The sequence below is a fragment of the Megascapheus bottae genome, chromosome 26 (assembly GCF_031878675.1).
Source record: "Megascapheus bottae isolate mThoBot1 chromosome 26, mThoBot2.hap1, whole genome shotgun sequence".
NCBI lineage: Eukaryota > Metazoa > Chordata > Mammalia > Rodentia > Geomyidae > Megascapheus > Megascapheus bottae.
In genome coordinates, this window is record NC_143534.1 from 14,663,332 (window position 1) to 14,683,590 (window position 20,259).

Consider the following 20,259-nt stretch of genomic DNA (forward strand, 5'->3'; position numbering starts at 1 on the left):
CTAGCTGAGAGCAAGCAGATCAGCAAGGACGCCCAGAGTGGCCTAGCTGAACACTTTCCTCTGTTCTCTCAACCTTCCTGATAAAATTTGGCTCTCTCCTCCTCTTGGGGAGAGGCCAGTAGGAAAGAGTCAGGAAATTTAGAGACGGTCCTCACAATGTCATCCTGTTGTCACACCTACTGCTGTGTAATCTAAACACTGCAGCAGAAAACTTCAATAAAGTCACAGGGATGGAGGTAAACTGCTATAAGTTATAATATCCTGTAATAAAGTCATATTTATCTATCCCAATCTGTAAATAAATACTTAGTCTGGAAAAAGTGTCCCAGTTCAGATGATAAATTATATGGTGTTTCTAATTAACACTCCATGGTGGCATTTAATTGTATATACTACCAGGTTCTTGGAGGATGTGATTAATATTGATGTTATGTGCTAACATTTTGTGGAGATTCTCCCATCAGCAAACGTGATCTGAGGGGCATGACTTGACCCGAGCCATAACCCAGATACAAACACGGTGAGTGACTTCAGAGTTCCATATTTCACTGCTGTGACTCTGAGATATTAATGCCTACCACATTACACACTTGCTTTATTCATGAAATCAACAAGAGAACATATTTATCTTATCTGAGCACTAAATTACTTTTTTTTCTTTACAGAGATTAGCCATAATTTTAGGTTCCTGCAAATCACCCTCCTCAGTCACTAGTAATTAAATCGTTAATGGCAGTATGATAAATAGTAGGCTATTTTGATCACAAGGAGGGGGTAAAAAGAGTATCTCCGTTATATAATTAAGTGTGAGAAAAAAAATAGTCTATCATTAGGCTTAAGTTTGGCTCATTATTTTTATCTTTTGCCACCATCTTTCCCCCATCACATTCACATTCTTCACTTCAGTGGTATGTGCTTCTGGCTATGGGCCTCCTGATAAGTCTGACAGGAGAAGAATGTTCAGGACAGGAGCTCTGGATAAGGGTGAAGTATTTACTTCCTTTGTTCTGCAGGCAAATATTTCTGTCTTCAGTGTCCACTTCATTACTTTCTTTGGTCTTTATTAGAAAAATATGCACAGCTATGTCATTAAATTCAAGTTGTGTTTAAAAATTTAAAGGCACTTGCTTGTTGGAGTTCATATTCTAAAATCTACTAAAGACCCCCCCCTCTCTCTCTCTCTCTCTCTCTCTCACACACACACACACACACACACACACACACAATTGCAGGACTTCAAATGAGTTTGGGAATGGTTTTTAATGAAATTGTATATGATCGCTAATAAATTGTTTTGTGTACTATGTCTAATGATTTTACAAGTTGAAGGACAAAATGAAAAAAAATGAAAATTATCTTAAGGTTTTCTATTTTAAAAAAAGATAACCAGGGTGATAAAGGCCAAAGAGCCCCATCAATCAACAACACTAAACTGACATTAAATAAAAATCATACAATCAATAATTACTTGCTATTGCAACCATGTCTACATCTTAAAAGCAAAGGCTGGACCCATCATTGGAAAGATTCTCCAGCTGTTTCTCTTCTCTCCTAATATCAGAACCCAGATAGATCCATGAGAATAACCGGGCCCCTGTTAACTCAAAAGGACAAACTGATCTGAAGTAAGTATGGCCATACTTTCTATTTGACCTTGGGAGTAAGAGGCCTAGGTGCTCAGCTCAGGCCATGAAACATAAGGGAGGTCTTTCCAGCAAGGTGTCTGTTGTTTCTAGTATAAAAGGAGACACTTCGCATAGTACTTTGACACACAGGTGTCATAAAATCTAACATTAAAAGCAGCAACAATGATGCCATCACAGAATAATATACATCCCACCACATTGACGATGGTAGGATACAAGAAAAAGAGCCTGGAAAATAGCATCCACTGAACCGAAGCTACCAGTTCTGAGGCTACCTACCTCAAGCTTTCTATTTGGGAACAAATCTTTTCCCCAAATACCCATTTGTTAAGTCACTGAAGTAGGTTTTCCTGTTGCTTGCAATCATTTTGTACTCTTAAACAGCAACACAACTCAACATATTTTAAAATTAAAAATGAGTAAAATGGTAGGATTTGTGATCAGTAAGTTGCCTCCCAACATTTCCTTTTTCTTTGCCTCAACCCAAGGTTCCCACAATGTCTTCTCAACAATTGAGCGCAATTAGTTCAGCGTTCCTTCCTTCTCCCAGCCCAGATTAGCTAATGACTGAAGCTAGATGACAGATGAGAAATGTTTGAAGGTATTCTCTTTCATGCATGCTGTGCTGACAGCATCTAGGATGTCTTTTTATAATGAAATCATATCAACTAACTTTGGTAAACCCTGGGAAAAAAGCAATGTGGCTCCATTCTTGTTAGTTAACTGGACAGGTAATGACCAAGTTTGTTGTTTTTTTTTTTAAGGTTTTCTGATATAGGCTGAACCTTCTCTCTCCGGAAGCGTAGCTAAGGAATTTGAGGTTTTCAGCACTGGTTGGATGTATATACAATAAATAGTATTGATTTGCCTGGAAAAAATATTCCCACTGCCACACAAATAAATACCCTTAAAAGCTTTAAAAAAATTGAGTCAGAGGTGGAATACAGATGCAACTAGCTCTTTGTGCCTAATTTATATGACACCTACAAAACACTTCCATTTTATCCAATATCTTTTGTGAGAGATGTCTCTCAAAAGATTACTAGATCTGTGATTCTAGATGTTCAATGGAGTGGACAGGTTTAACTGACTTTAATGTTGATTAGGTATTTGACAAACACATATCATAGACAGTTTAGCCAGGAAAATAAAACAAATATTAGGTTAACACAAAACAAAACAAAATCAGCTACCTTGGAGGCTAGAACTCTTTCAGAATTGAGAAGTGAGGAATAGAGAGAGAACTCCTCCCCCCCCCCCCGGGGAATAGTAACACAATACAATAAAGAGCTGTGTATGCAAGTCCTAATCCTGCCCCTACTGTATTTATCCAGGCTACTTATGTAACCACTCTGTGCTTCCATCTTCTCACTTCTAAAATGAGGAGAAACAGGAGAATCTATCTCAGAAGTTATAATAGCTGGCACATCATAATGAACACATTTTAACTGACAGTGACACTGTAGTTATTGCTATCATTGTTAAGTCACCATGACTGCAGTTCACAAAGAACTCGCACACATGCTAAGTGGCTGATTCTGATTAGTAAGTAACGGTAGGAAGAAATACTCATTCTAAAGTTTAATTACATCACAGTCAAGTATATGGGAAGCAATAGATTCCCACCACCATCTTGTAGCTCTAACAAATTAGAAGAGTCACACATAATACACTATTGGATAGAGGCAAGACAGATGGAATGGTTACAGATGGAATGGTGAAAGCCATTATTAACTCGCATTGGTTGAACACTCACAACGTTCCCCAAAGTATATTCAGCATTTTTCGGCTATAATTATTTGATCTATTATAAATACTAACTTGAAGTGTACGGTTTGGCCATATGAATCACTGTTCCCTGTTAATGTCAAGTCTACTCATGAAGGCGGACTCCACTAACCAGGATGAACTTGCACTGAAAACAAACAAATTCTCCCATCACTTTGCTCACCAACCACTTAAACGTCTAGGATCGTAGCAATCTCACTAAATAAAGACATAGCATGTGTTCACTTGATAGAAGTCAGGTTGCCTGTATTAATCACTTGAGCTCTCATCCTTAGATTGTAATATCATTCTTTGTACTTCTAGAATACTAAATTACAGATCTACTACACATATGTGTGCCTGTACAAGTTCAATGATTCTAAGATGTCCATTATATGTCATATAAACTAATCTCAGTAACTGAAAAAAGTCGTAAAATTATGGCTCTTTTCACTAATATCACTATTTAGATTGAGATTCTTAAATAACAGTTTTGCTCTTCATAACTTCTAAATTGTAAATGCGATATGTATATAAACAGGTTCATTTTCTTGTTTGAAAAACAACTGTATACATCAGATTTTTCAACAGATTTCATATTTTTAAAAGAATTCATTTAGATAAATATCAGCTATATTAACCATCATTTAGAGGTCTTCCCAAGATAAGTTACATCATACTAAGTTTGAAGAGGTTCCCATTTAGGGTTCCCAAATGAAATATGCTCTATAATTGGGTGTGTTAGGATTTCATGCCAGAGTAAAAGCAAAATTCCTAAGAGACAGGATTCTGGATTCAGAAGGAGAACATTGGCTCTAGTAAAAATTCTCTGTCTAGGTGGCCTTGAAGAAATTACTTAAACTGTCTGCACTTAGTTCTGCAATCTGGAAAATAATTGTATTTTAATACAAAATTTCATCTCCAAGACTCTTTCATAACTATTCCACACATGCAATTACAAATAAAATAAGCCAAAAATGTCTCGAGCCACTTACATCACTAATGAATTCAGTGCATTTTCTGGCCAGTTCCATGCTTAGGTCTTCGATAACAGGCTTAAAGCATACCTGGTTGGGGGAAAAGAGAGAAAAAAAGGAAAAGATCTCTTTTTTATTATCTGTCTACAAGAATGAATACTGTTCTTCTGTTGGTTCTTTCTCACTCACCTTTTGTTCTTCACTTTCTTCTTCTTTTGTTTTTTCCTCTCCAGTTTCATCTTTTACATCCTCAAACACCGGATCCCTCATTTTTTACCCTGTCAAAATATTAATATTTTAAAACTTCCCTGATGTAGTGTCGTTATATGGACCACAGTGTCCTTGAGCTATGTGTCTCTGGTGCCTGAGCAGCAGTGACCTTGCCAGGCTTCTGCTCTGCTTCTGGCTCCCACTTGACTCTCCTTATCTCAATGGTGAGTGAGTGAACAGAATAGGACCCAGAATAGGACCCAGGATAGGACTCAGGGATCTGACAGGGTCAGTCTCTTGAAATGAAGTAGCAGTAACATTTTTTTTTCAGACAAAAATCAATTTGACAAACTTTCAAAGTCAATATCCTTTAAACTTGTTAAGAAATTCAAAGGAGAAAATTAATCTTGCACTAATTCAATTCATTCATAAAATAGTTTTAGAATATAAGGATTCTAGGGAAACCACACAGCTTTAACACTCCAGATATCACACACCCAGGTCTGTTATCTCCAAGATTCCTCAACTAGTTCTAAATAAAGCTTTCCCTGGAATGCCAGAGATAGCCCTGATTTCATACAGAGAATCTGAATCATTCAAACTCCTATCAGTAACCCGAGTTAAATATTTTATGAGACATTTATGTACTTCCTACATCCTAAAAACAATATGCATTTATGCTACAAATTCATTATGAAAAGCCCTTTGAACCACCTCAAAGAATCTATTGAGTCAGTTATAACTGTTAATCTTACATTAGGCAGCATTATATTTTGCTCATGGTAAAAATCATTAACAATGAGAAGTTACAAAAACCATGTTGATTTATCATTTAAGAATTCTAGAAAATAATCATTGTCTTGAAATTCTGCTCATTGTGCCAATTTTTTACAAATTCACCGATTTGTACATTCTTCAAAGGCATAGTACACACTTGAAAAAAATAAGCTACCATAACACTTATTCTATGGTATAGATTTGTTACATATCTACATATAAATAGATATGTAATCACAACAAATCCTTGGTTGTTAGTGTAGGTAATACCAAGGCTATGTAATTCACAAATTATTACTCTGGCTGCTTAAATCTAATATTAAATCTACTTTTATAAAACTATAGTATATCAATGTTAAACCAAAAAAATACTCCATCTTGAAGGATGGAACTAATTACATAAAATACACATTTATTCACAATAACACATCATTTTCATTAGCCAAGTATGATGTGGTTTTTGTCTTCATATCAGATCCAGTTTTCAATTTGTTAAAGGAAAATTGCCTTGACCTCATTAAATTGAAAATTCTGACAGGAAAAACATTCTACATAATCATTATAAATAGATTAATTCTCAAATGGTATTCCAATACAGTTTTTGAGGCAGAATTTCTATGAAACATTTGCTAGAGAATAAAGCAAGTTTCTCAAGCAAGTCTCTGAGAAACCTGAATAACAATCTCTGCCTCTGCCAATCCACATATTACATCAATACAGATAAGTTCCAAGAAGATACTCAACCAAAAGGAAGCCTATTTTAGTTTATATAACCTACTAATTACCAACTACGAATCCTATCCAGCTCATCTGATTTACTTTCATCTGTCTACCCCTGAGACTTTTATTTTGATAAGGGAGTTGTGTTAGTTGTGTTTCATTTTGTTTTGTTTTGTAATAAGGTTTCCCTGTGTAGCCCAAAGCGTCTTGAAACTTGTGATCCTTCTGCCCTCACCTCCTGATGGCTGGAATTAGAAGTAGGAGTTGCCACACCTAGGCCTTTTTCATTGCTTTGTAATGACACTAATGATTCTAGAAAACTGGCATTCTTTTGTGAAGAATAAGAAAACGTCTCTGTTCTGGCAAAATGTATATACTGAGAGTTTTATTGTCACACAATAGATTCTGATACAGATTAAATTAATGACATTATATATCTTGTTTATGGCAGAATGCCAAAAAGAAATTGTCCCTGGCCTGCTGAATTTGGGAAACTTCAAATTCACAACTACCACGCCTGCCTGGTACAGCTCCGTCTACAAGGAAATTCTTTGCACATTATGCTTGTCCCACAAGAAGAATGGTGAACACTTATTTCTTTTTCTCTCATATCCTTTGCCAAAAGATGATTCTAAGATTCTAAAGAGAATCTATGATGTTACCTTTAGGGAGGAATGAATTTGTAGGAAGGAATATTTTCTTCATAAGCCTCTAGAAATATACAGGAAAATCTTGCTCAAGCCACCTATGACACATCCTTCTTGGATCCAGTTTGAGATGATAAGACCTGTGTCACTTATGGTGATGTATCTTCCCCATGGTTAGTGGATGATCTCTGTATTGGCATCCATCTGTACATATCCTACCATGCTATGAGTTCCCTCCGCTGTGCTGCAAGAAAAGCATAATATAAGGCACAGACACTTTAAAATCAAAACCCACCATCAAATACAATGTTTCAAAAATCACAGACTTTCCGGTTAAGATTTGGGAAGCAGACTTTAAAGTCAAAGTGATCCTCAGGAAGCCACTGAAAGCACTGAAAGCCTGCCTTACTCTCACTGAGGATGAAATTGAAGGCATGAAAAATTAACTGCCCATGTCAACGAGCAAGAGCAAACTGGAGCCTTGTTTAACAAATAGGTGCTGCATGCTGGGTACTGTGCTTGCTAGTAGAAACAAGTAAAAGGCACTTTGTGCTAAAATTAGGAAGTAAAAAAAATCAAACAAACAAAAAACATAATTCAAGACTCATTGGATGAACATTTCAATGTATTATCTGGCAAGCCACACAGAATACTTTTGATCAAATGTATCCTTTTTTCCTTCCACCTATGAATATAGTTATGAAATTCAGGTCAAATTTCTCCCAAAATAGTAAAATCTGCATTTTTCACAGCTAAGCTCTCTTGTCAATATGCTACAATCTATCTGGGGAATAAGAAAAGTTATTATGTTCCTATCTCCTTTAAAAAACAAATTTAATGTGTATTCTAATGTATATTTTCACCTTAGATCATCCCATGGGAAATATTGCTAGTCCTGGGGCTTAAACTGAGTGCCTGGGCACTGCCCTGTGCTTCTATTTCTCAAGGCTATAGCACTCTACCTCTTGAGCCACACCACTCACCTATATTTTTTTACTTAGGTCCTCTTCCCAAGCCATGACACAAACTGTGACCAACATGATGATCCCATTACCTATAGTAAGACCCTCAACCTTCTAGTCTAGCGCTACCATGCCCTTTAGATCAAGATATTTAAGCCCTCTTTTCTTCTTACTCTGCATAGAAGAAAAAACTGCACTGCCAGGTGAATAAAAGGAAAGTGCTGGAACCATTTTACCAGTACCAAGTATAGGTACACAGGAGAAAAACCTTTAAAGTGAGAGGCTTGTCATTTACAAGGTGAAACTCTATGGCATCAGTATCATTTCAAAGGCAAGAAGCATATAAGCCAAAGACACAAACTAACTTGTATTTATGTATTTACTTATACAGAAGTCATTTGGTCTTTGTATAGTTTGTGTACTTATAGCAACTGCGAAATAGGCACTGACAGCTTCTGGAGGTGTGCCCTTGCCGAAGAGTGCAGAATTCAGGAGTACCACTACTACAAGCCACAGAGTATATGACTCTTCTCAGTGTCGTTGGGGTCACAGTGGACCATTATTTCTTGGTTGCTGACATAGTCAATACCTAATTCATGTCCTCCTCCTTTTCTTTTTTTTTTTTTTGCCAGTCCTGGGCTTGAGCTCAGGGCCTGATCACTGTCCTTGGACTTTCTCAAGGCTAGAGCTCTACCACTTGAGCCTCAGCACCACTTCTGGCTTTTTTCTATGTATGTGGTACCAAAGAATCGAACCCAGGTCTTCGTGCATGCTAGGCAAGCACTTTAACCACTAGGCCAAACTCCTGGCCCCTCCTCCTTTTCTTAGTAATAGGATGTGTGCTTGTCCCCAACATAATGACATAAAATGACTTGCAAATAAGAATCCAGAATAGATCAGGATGATGCAGTTCTGAGTTAATAAAACATCCAAAAGATGTCACTCTAAAATACAGCACCTGGTTATAGAGATTGTATTAAACAGAAGTACAACAGTAGATATTGGAAAAGCTTCATCTCTAAAGCTCCTTTAGCTTACCCAAAGACTGAGTCTGCCAACAGGGAACATAACTTGTCTTCTACTCTCTGCTATTTCAATAGCCAAGGAGGAGTAAACTCATATCAGAAAAAGAGAATGAAAGTCAAACATCACGCCAGAGTGTACACAAACTTGGTCCCTAGCTATTATCTCACTGGAAGTCACTCTTCTCCCCTAAAGCCATTTACTCTCATACCTCTGCCTTCTGCCCTTAACGCCAGGAAGGGGTGATAGAAGCTTCTAACCGGCACTGGCTTCCTCTCCCTCTCCCTCTCCCTCTCCCTCTCCCTCTCCCTCTCCCTCTCCCTCTCCCTCCCTCCCTCCCTCTCCCTCCCTCCCTCTCCCTCTCCCTCTCCCTCTCCCTCTCTCTCTCCCTGTCACAGAATAAACTTGTATGCCTATCTACTAGTCTGCTTATTTTCAGTCTATTTCAGCATTCACTGAGCAAAATTTTAAGGAGATTGGAAGGAGTTCCTTCTGCCCCAACAAGGATAACTTGCAGATAAACAGATTCAATTTCATTTTCAGAAACATTTCTCATGATAAAATATTTATAGTTAAGAGAGGTTTGTTTTTGAAGGTTCATTTTCCTGCTTGGACATTTTTTTTCACATTCATTTGTAGTTAGCTGGCTATTGATGACTGTCTCCTAGATATTTCTTTATTCTCAGTTATTCTTGGTCCTCTGGTTATTTTACCTTTGCTTCATATGTTTACAAATCATTTGGCACCTGCTCAAGTGACAAAGTTGGAGAAGAAGGTGGGGGAGGGGGCAGGAAACAGCATAATAGAGCAATTTGCCCTGAATTTAAGAAGACTTGTTTAATATTAGTTCAATATTTGTCTATAGCTAACATTTCCATATCCTTTTTCAGTTTTTTTTGCTAGTCCTGGGGCTTGAACTCAGGTCATGAGCACTGTCCGTGGGCTCTCTCAAGGCTACAACACTACTGCTTGAGCCGCAGCACCACTTCCAGCTTTTTCTATGTATGTGGTACTGAGGACTCAAACCTGAATTTTCAAAGCATGATAGGCAAGCATTCCACCCCTGGGCCAAACTCTTGGTCCCTTTTTTTTATCCTTTTTAATGGCTATTTCATTACAGTTGATTCATTAGAGGTCAAAAGAATATGTTTATCAGAGTAATTATCATCATTACCTCTTCTACTATTAAAGAAAGATTTGACAGACTGTTTTGCAGCATTTCTTTTTTTTTTTTGTCAGTCCTGGGCTTGACCTTAGGGCCTGCCCTGTCCTTGGACTTTCTGTAGGCTAGAGCTCTACCACTTGAGCCTCAGCACCTCTTCCAGCTTTTTTCGGTGTATGTGGTACTGAGGAATCGAACCCGGGTCTTCGTGAATGCTAGGCAAGCACTCTACCACTAGGCCAAACTCCAGGCTCCAAAGCATTTCTATTCCTACTTTCACAAGACCTATATATAAAAGTAAACACTGGAGGGAGAGAAGAATAAGCAAATGCAAATAATTTGGAATATAAGGATTTCCAAGATAGCTACGGCAGGAAGGCCAAATTAAAATCATGTTCTCGTCTTTCTCTTCCAGGTGAAGAAGTATTCTAACTCACTGTATAGACTTAGTGTCCATGTTAACATAGGCACTTAGTGAACAAAAAATCTATGATGTCATTTACAACTTACTTGAGAACTTAGTTCACTGTTCGTAAAGCTAATACTATAATCATACCTTCAGTCCAGGCTTAGAGAAAGCCAAGGGTTCAGTCATCCGTGTGTGGCTTATATCCAGAACTGAGGAGTCAGCCTGGATCAAACACTTGGCTTCTATAGGGAGTAATCTTTTCCTAGAGTTCTGTGTGAAATGTGTCAGGGTTCACTGAAATTACTGGTATTTCATCTAGTGCTCCCTTGGGATTAAAACATCCTTGAATTATTTTGTAATTTCATAAATTGTTTTTAAAAACTGATAATAATAAAAATCCATAGATCTTTATCAATAGAAACATCAAGTAATTGTGTTCAGGGAGAAGCAATTGATTACCACACTGCTGATAGACCCTATTTGCATCTCTTTATAAATTTATTTCAGCAACTCCTTATTACTTGCGATGTATAGCTCTCCCAATTGACCTTTGAACCAAGTATAACATCTCTCTGACTCTCAGTTATTAATGTTCAAATCTTTGAAATGAACTTACTTCATGCTTCATGAGTCATGTGCTTTTAAAATACATACCCATTAACAGTTGTGAATCATTTAATTATCCTTATTTCTTTCTTTTATTATTAAGCAAATATTAAAAAGGAACATGGATAACCAGAGAAAGTACTTTTCTTCTCCATTACAAAATATACCAGTAAAAAAAATGTGGCATTTACTGAAATCAGTTTTTGGCTTTGCTTGGAGTTCTGACCTCATTTGGCTATTGGCAAATGTATATGTGTGCTTGTATATACATTCGCACACATAACACACACACACTGAAGCAAAGTTAATTCACCACAGCTGCCAGTTCTTGCTTGAAAAGCATAAAAAGCTTCAATAAATGCAAAGACTTAATTATTTCTCACATCTGGAAAAACTTGACTCTGAGAGGATTTATTGAAGAAGCTCTCGGCTTGGCTGTCAACACCACCACCAGAGCCAGAAAGAGAGCAGGCTTGATCATTCTTGGCAGTTCTTTAACCCATTCAAAGATAGGTGATTTACCAATTCACTCACAGCACGGCCTATTTACATGATTCATCAATCTTGGGACAACACAATAAAGGAAAGGATTTCTAAGCAACTTATGGAGAAAAACTGTTTTGTCATATTTTTCATGCTGGAGCAGGCAGGGGGAGGCTCATACATTATATGGTGAGAAAAATGAGGTGGCCCTTAGAGTAAAAGAAACAAAGGTAAGGCTAGGGGCAGAGAGGGGGGAGAGCTGTAAAACATTTTGAGAACAGGCCTGAAAAAATAACCTGTGTATAGTCTACTTAAAAACACACAAAACTAGACAATTTGGTACTTCTTAGAGAGAGTGTAACTATGTTTTCCGAAAGGAGGTAAGAAAGTTATGTGAGCTCAGAATAAAAAGATTTATCAGAAGTGAAGCAATAAGCAGCTCTTTCCCAGAAAGAAAAAGAAAAACAGATAATTATGCTGCAATAAAGCAAAATGAGACCATAGAGAGAAGACACCCAAAGAACATTTGCAAAAACCCAGAGATAATGGTGGAAGGGACCAAAAGTTCAATGTCACTGGAAGGCACCCTAGGACAGAAGAGAGAAGAGGCGCTGAGATCCAGCAGCAGCCAGAGACATCCAGAGAGAGCTTGATTGAGAAAATGTGTAGAGATCACTTATTCTGACACAGAAAAGTTAAAGCCAAAGTTTGAACTATGAACCCTTCATAGTACCTGGTCAATGAACTGGAAACAAGATCTTCTGTTACTTTCTTCTCTTTATATTCTTTAGACATAATTTTCACTCCTTTCTGTTATTAACCAAGCAAACTCAGCACTCTTCCTGTACCTCTGGACTAGTGAAAAAAGAACGTGCATGTTTCTTCTGCAACCAAAGAAACTATTCAGGGACTGGGAGTTTGGCCTAGTGGTAGAGTGCTTGCCTAGCATGCACTAAGTCCAGGGTTCAATTTCTTGGTACCACATACATAGAAAAAGCTAGAAGTAGTGCTATGGCTCAAGTGGTAGAGCTCTAGCCTTGAGAAAGCTCAAGAACAGAGCCCAGACCCTGAGTTCAAGCCCCAGGAACTGCAAAAAAAAATAGAAAAAGAAAAGAAACTGTTCAAGGGAGATTCACTTGTATTATGCATACCCAGAAACAAGTGGGATTTGCTGTTAAATGTTTATATCATAAATGTTGTATATCTATATTTCTATAATATCACTAAAATTTCAATTCTACTCTTTGCCAAGTGATGCCAATGTTTATCCTTGAACCCTAAGCATCGCGTTACTAACACCAACCTTCACTGAGAATTTCTTTTTCCTGAAATCATGATTTCACCACACCTTAAACCAAAGACAACACAATTGACACTCACACTCAGGACATTTGAAATCTGATTTCTTTTTTTTTTTTTTTTTTTGCCAGTCCTGGGCTTGAGCTCAGGGCCTGAGCACTGTCCTTGGGTTTTCCTCAAGGCTAGAGCTCTACCACTTGAGCCTCAGCATCACTTCCGGCTTTTTTCTATGTATGTGGTCCCGAGGAATCGAACCCGGGTTTTCATGCATGCTAGGTAAGCACTTTAACCACTAGGCCAAACTCCCGGCCCTGAAATCTGATTTCTTGAGCCTCATTCTATTATATCCATGGAGGTTTTCTTTCACTCATAAATAAAATATAAGATAATGTCAAAATAAAATAAATATCTCAATTAAAAAGTTATAAATGTAGTAGAGTTTTAAAGTAACTGATACTCTGAATAGTGAGAACTACTTTAACACATATTGTTTATAACTTCTCTCTGAGAAATCTATGATCTGAATGTGAGCATGTAGGTGGTAGAGACAATTCCTTCACTCCTTCATTTCATGTGTGTAATTAATGGGCCAGTGCCTCTATCTCTTCAATCAGGGAACAAGACTGACAAAAATTCTGCACCTCTTTCAAAAACCCATCCGTGTGTTATGTTTGAGCATTGTCTCTGTGCCATGAAGTGGACTGAGACATTCTGTTTATTTTTACATACCAAGTCGTAGAGAACCAGTACAACTCAACTTTACACTTACTACTTCTCTGAAGTCACGGGTGGTTAAGAGAAGTGTACTGGGTAATGCAGTATATGATGGTAATTTTGAAACCATTTCTCAGTTTGACTCAACATACCTGAACTATGGAAAAGACACACTTAAAATTAAATTCTTAATAATTTCACAATTCTAAGAAGCAAAACAAAACAACATCAGAACTATTTTAGTTTCTAGATCTGTCAAAATCAATTTCAGAATGGGAATACGCTTTATTCTATAAAATAAATTTGAATTGTACATAATGAGTTAGCTGTTTAATCTACTTTCAGCATGCTGCTTTCTTTCACTAACAAAAATATTGTATTTAATGTCCCAATAGATTTCATGAAAAATCTTCACCTTTTAATTCTAAACCCAATAGCAAAAAAAATTCAAATAATGAAATATCTTCCTCTGATATTCCGATTTTAACTTATAAAACCAAACTATAAAAGCCATGAGTAAATTATTCATCAAATAATAAACCACAAGGTGAGGGCTTTTTTATTTAATTGTACTAAAATTTGAACTCAGGGCCTCACAGCATATTATTCTGCTACTCTATTACTGGAACCACATACCAGCTCAACCTTTTTATTTATTTATTTGTGACATCCTGGGGCTTGAATTCAGATTCTAGGTGCTATCCTTGGCCTTTTTTGCTTAAGGCTAGCACTCTACAACTTAAGCCATAGCTCCACTTCTGGCATGTGTGTGTGTGTGTATGTGTGTGTGTGTGTGTGTGTGTGTGTGTGTGTGTGTGTGTGTGTGTGTGTGCATACAAGTGCACACATGTATGCATGCATGTGCTTAATTGGAGATAAAAGTCTGGCTTCACACTGCACTGTGATCCTCAGATCTCAGCCTTATGAGCAGCCATTGACATGATCCACTGGCACCTCTCCAGCCTGGCTTGTGTAAACCGTACTGTGAAGTTACACCATAAGTGTGAGACTTCTAGATTGATGTGTCATTGAAAAAAATAAGCATTTATGAAGTGGCACTGCGGCTTAAGGGGTAGAAGCAGTAGCCTTTAACTGAAAAGCTCAGGGACAGTTCCTAGGCCCAGAGTTCAAACTCCATGACCGACCCCCTTCCACAAAAAAAAAAAGTATTTCACTGAAATGACACTTTTCTCTAAGTAGTAAAATTTCAAATCTTAACAAGAAAGATTGTTCGAAACAGTCAGACTTCAACCTGATGCAGACAGGTCTTTTTTTATTGGTAAACATTCTTTTTTTTGTTTTTTGGGGTTTTTTTTTTTGCCAGTCCTGGGCTGGGCACTGAGCATTGTCCTTGGACTTCCTCAAGGCTAGCACTCTACCACTTGAGCCTCAGCACCACTTCCGGCTTTTTTCTATAATGTGGTACCGAGGAATCGAATCCGGGTCTTCGTGCATGCTAGGCAAGCACTCAACCACTAGGCCAAACTCCCGGCCCAAAAAGAACATTCTTTAAGTGGGATCCAAGACATGAACATTTATTTCAAATATAGTAAATGGTCACTGACAAGAGTACTTGGTAATGACTTTGACACATGCCATCTATGACATAGACAAGTCTAATACACAGTTGACAAAAAAAATCTCAAGAACTCTCAATTTAAGCTAAAGAAACTGTTTTCTATGATAAACTATCCAAAAACATTCAGCTTTTTAAAGGACAAGCATACGCTGAAGGGGCATTAATTTAATCAGGGAAATTAATTAATTAAATCATGGAAAGTAGTTAATTGGTACTATTCCATTTTAAGCAAAGTATTCAAGGTGTGGGATTTAGCTTTGAGTTTGGGGAGATACACAGCTCAAGCTGGCATCAGGCTTACCATGCAGTCCAGGATAGCTTCAGGCCTGCAATTCTCCTCCCTCAGCCTCCCTTAGTGTTAGGATTATAGAAAGGTGCTACCCCTCCCAGTAAGTGTAGTCATTTAATGGCTTTATATTTTCTCAACAAATCTTTTTTTGATATTTTTTATTGTAATTGATAAAAGGGTTACATGATATTTTCCAGATAGAGGTGCATTAATTCACATACATTGATACACTTTCACATGTCTTGGTCCCCATTACCCTCTCCCCCACCCCTCTCAACAAATCTTACAAGATTTTTTTTTTTGCCAGACCTGGGGTTTGAACTCCAGGCTATAGCTTTTAAAGTGTATTACAATCTTTTGTGATGTTCAGATGTTAAAGACAAAACTGGTATTTATATTTGGGGCATGGTTTGACAAAAATGATAACTTCTGACTCAGGAGCTACATAATAATAGTGATTCAACTCAATCACTTTACATTTTACTTAGACAACAAAGCACATGTATGAAATGTCAAGAGGTTGCTTACCATAAATAATTTATAGAAACCCTTGATTTTTGTCTTCTGGCTTGGGCAAAACACTACAAATGAACACGTCTAGATGAGTAAGGATGAAAGATTATAAGGCCCTGTGTGATCCTCACTGAATGGCCCATAGTCTCTCAGACTTCTTTAGGCAAAAAGCAAGTATCAGAAGCATGCTCATGTCTACGGAAAGTCACCTGAGGTGGTGTGGCCTTCTAATGCTACCTGAAGTGAACCAGGTGGGCAGGGTTTAAAACTCATACTCTGGTCAATTGCTCTAGTTCTAAGATTGCATAGTTCCTCACTGTATTTACTTAGCTACTGTAGCCTGAGAGTTCCTAATCCAAAAATCCAAAATTTGAGACTTTCTGAGCGCTGACATGATCACACAAGTGGAAAATTCCATACCTGACCTCGGGTGACACGTTGCAGAGAAATAACAGACACACTCAAAATATTTCATGAAAGCACCTTCAGGCTATGTATATAAGATGTTCTTGAGCAGAATGGAATTCTGTATATGAACTTTAGAGTTCGTTCCAAGGTATCTCATACATATGAAAATAACCTCAATTCCAAAGCACCCTGAAACCTGAAATAATTCTGGTTACTTCAGATATGAGATTTTTTTTTTCCTATCCTGGGGTTTGAATTCTGGGCCTTGACACTATCCCTGAGCTTTTTGCTCAAGGCTGCCACTCTCTGATATGGGAATTCCAACCTTCTAAATTTGAGTTCAAAAATTAAAAATCACCAATTAAGAAATGCTTTTGTCAGTTATCATTTGTTATTTAAAGCTTTTTATGGTTGGTTTGGGCCAAAGGAAAATGAAAGTAACCTACATTAAAGAGAAGGCATCTCTTCTTTCCTCCTTTCCCTTCCCTTCCCCTCTTCCTTTCCCTTCCCCTTCATATTTCCCTTCCCTTCTTTTCTCTTACTTTCCCTTTCCTTCCTGTCTTCCTTCTCTCATTTTTTCTGTCCTCCTCCTCCTCCTTCTTCCCCCCCCCTCTCTCTCTCTCTCTCTCTCTCTCTCTCTTTCTCTCTTCCCCCCCCCCCGCCTTCTTTCATTGCAATCTTCATATGTCAGGCTCCTGAGTAGCATAAGTTAAAGCTGTGAGACACAAGCACCTAACTTCCATTGTAAGTCTTTCACATATTCATTTCATGGAATATTTATAAACTCTAGAAAGTAAGACCACCAAAAACCCAAAACTGAGGCTCAAAATTAGCATTAACAGGATTTGAGCCAAGATATTCTACATCATTAACTATCACCCATGTACATTCATTGTGTTTCCTCATCACTGTGAAATTATGACTGAACTGTATTTTTAAACTCCCTTTTATTATAAGTACAATTCAGATCTAACCAAGTATAAGTGTCTGAAAAAGTAACAAGCATTTATGGAACCATCTTCACATATATCGAAATATTGATTGCTATGAAATGACAGCTTTGAAACCACTTGAAGCCCATTCCCATAGTCTACCTTTAAAACTAGTATATTTAGTTCAAGAATACATATATGAGATATGGGAAGAGGTAAAGTGATCCAAAAAGAAATGTACTCATTACCTGACTCATATAACTGGAATCATTCTGTTCATCATTTCTACAATAACAACAAAATATTTTTTTGCTAGTTGTGGGACTTGAACTCACTGTCCTTGGGCTTTTCTCAAGGCTGGCACTCTGCCACTAGAACTTTTTCTATGTATGTGGTACTGAGGACTCGAAACTGGGTCTTCGTGCATGCCAGGCAAGCACTCAACCACTAGGCCAAGCTCCCAAACCCCAAATATATTTTTAAAGGAGATATAAGTAGAGTCTATATGCACATAAAAGAAAGAAGTGGTATTAAAGCATAAGAAATCACCAGTGATGGAACAATGCTTACTATGGTCATGTCATATGTCCAGATCAATATAATTATAATCACTGGGAAATTAAATTCTAATAGAACCAAGAGTACAGCTTTGAAAAGCTTTTAAGCATTTATCTTCACAGTGATCTCAGGAGTTCAGATTTGCTTTTCAGATAACTGTCCAAAGCTCTAAAATACAGATATTTATCATAGCATTCAATCTGTCACAAAAAAAACTCCTGGCAGTTTGAGTGAATATAATAAAATAACATTTTCAGGTCATCATAAAAGTAGAAAGACATCTTACTAAGCACTATTTTTCTTTTGTTGTCTTTTATTTTTGTACTGGTCTCTGGGGCTTGAAGTCAAGGTCCAGATCTGTCCCTGACGTTTTTTTGCTCATGGCTAGCACTTGAGTCATGGTTCCCCATGCAGCTTTTTCGTAGTTTGTTGAAGATAAGAGCCTTATGCACTTTCCTGCAAGGCTGGCTTTGAACCATGACCCTCAGATATCACCCTCCTGAATAGCATTACAGGTATGAGCCACTAGCACACTACTTTTCTTAAGCCTCCAATTTAATCAGCATCATGTCTCTTAACGTTATCATAATGACTTCATTATTCTAACATTAATGACACCTGGGTTAAGTAAAGTGATTTAGCTTACATGTAAAAACTAAAAGGAAACTCTACTTTATACAAAACTATACAATAGTTTTGTTTGATGTGTTTTGCTATGACCCTACTTCCCAAACAAATATTTAGACCTTACATGCTAAACTAATGGCATTTATACATTTGAAATACAAATGTGTATTAGTCATGTAAATATTATGTTTATTGTTTGAATCAAAATATCAGTATTAAGACAGATTATTGTTTAATTGCAAAAATTACAAACCTGAGTAAAATCTCATGTTACTCGAGGTGCCTATAAGCATTACTTTCACAATCCCTGAATTACAGAATGCAGAGAAATCAGAGAATTCTCTGTGTGAGTCCAGAGAATGAGGAAATCCTGCATCAGGAAGACTGTGATGAGTAGAGCCTTTCATATGTGCATTATGGTATTGAGGCAGTTTTTCCAAAGTGAGAAAACAGGAGGTTGAGAAACAAGTCACAAAGACAATAGCCCAGCTCTACAGTGGCCCCAAGAAGAACAAGTTCAAGGTGCTGTGAGAAAGGTGTATGAGGAAAGAGAGCAGAAAAGCAGTCGGGACAGATTCAAATGTCAAGCCAGCAATTTTGTATATAATTTGATCAGAAACCCTGGGTCACTGAACTTCAAGCTTGGGAAGAGGGAGGATGACATTGCAATCCAATATACAAAGATTAATGTTGCTAAAATTGGAAGAAATTGAAATCAGAAGACTCATGCCAAATGGTGCAGGTAAGAGATAGAGGCCTACAGTGTGAGACAAGAATTGTCACATAAAGAATGTGAAGAATGCCAGTAGAGAGGAGAGCTAAGGTTCCAAGGGCTGTTCTGACTTGAAAGTCCCCAAGTTCAAATCCCAGTACTAGAGGAAAACAAGGACTTGATTCGGAGGATGTATGTGCAAAAGACATGTTTCTCATCATTCTCTCAAAGTTATTTCCATTTAACATGGTCATAGTAAAACAAAAACTACCCATAAAATTTAAAAAATTTAAAAACTATGTAAAGAAAACTTCTGAGCCAGACAGAAAGAAACAAAGACAGACAGAGATTGTGACAGAGAGAGAAGACAGAGCTGAGAAAGAGATTGAGGCAAGGAATGAGGACAGGAGAGAGATAAAGAGAAGAAAGGAGAGGTGCGGAGAGGAGAGAAGAAGAGAAGAAAAGGAAGGAAGGAGGGAGGGAGGGAGGAGAAATTTTAAGATTCTGGAAAAATTAGACAGTAACAAAGATTTAGCAGTAGGTTGTTAAATTTCTTAATTGCTATTACTATTGCCTGTTCTATAAAGTTCCCAGATGTCCTAAACTTCATTTATGATGTTGATTAATCTAAATAAACTAAATTATGTATCATCTTAGATATTCAGAACTAAGAAAATATAGCAAGAAAAGACATAGCCTGAATCTTGGTCATTGTTTCAGTTTCCCGTGTTTCCTGAGAAAAGTCTGTATTATTTATTTATTTATTTTGCAAAAGCATACAATATATGGGTTAAGAACACAGGCTCTAGACTCACTGCTAACTAGCTGGGTGATCTCAATGTATATTATGTAACAATTGAAACTGATAAACTGGAGGATAGGGATGGAATGGGGGAGAAAGATGGAGGGGATGACATTGATTGAGATGCATCTGGAATTGAAATCCCTTTGAACACCTATTTAATGAGAAATAAATACTTAAAAAAAATTAACAAATAGCCAGGTGCCAGTGGCTCACACCTGTAATCCTAGCTACTCAGGAGGCTGAGATCTGAGGATCCTAGTTCAAAGCCAGATGGTGCAGGAAAGTCAATGAGAGTCTTATCTCCAATAAACTACAAAAAGACAAAGGTGTTGCGGTAGCTCACATGGGAGAGTGCTAGCCTTGAACACAAAGAGGCTCAACATTTCTCCCAAGAGCTTGAGGACTCCATACGGGGCCTTTCCTGCTTTACCCCA

The 20,259-nt window shown here is 37.4% G+C and overlaps 1 protein-coding gene across 2 annotated transcripts in view; it reads right to left on the reverse strand.

Annotated features, from left to right (window-relative positions):
* The window catches only part of Nebl (nebulette), a 289,620-nt gene that overhangs the window by 83,093 nt on the left and 186,268 nt on the right, over positions 1-20,259 (reverse strand). The window contains exons 1-2 of one of the 2 annotated variants that reach the window (XM_090318999.1): positions 4,580-4,940; positions 4,409-4,480 (exon numbers count right to left, since the gene is read on the reverse strand). The exons of the other annotated variant lie outside the window; for it this stretch is intronic. Of the exons in view, the coding sequence (XP_090175125.1) occupies positions 4,409-4,480; positions 4,580-4,660 (153 nt within the window). The 5' untranslated portion in view covers positions 4,661-4,940. Of the gene's footprint in view, positions 1-4,408; positions 4,481-4,579; positions 4,941-20,259 lie in introns of those variants that run through there. 2 annotated transcript variants of the gene reach the window in all.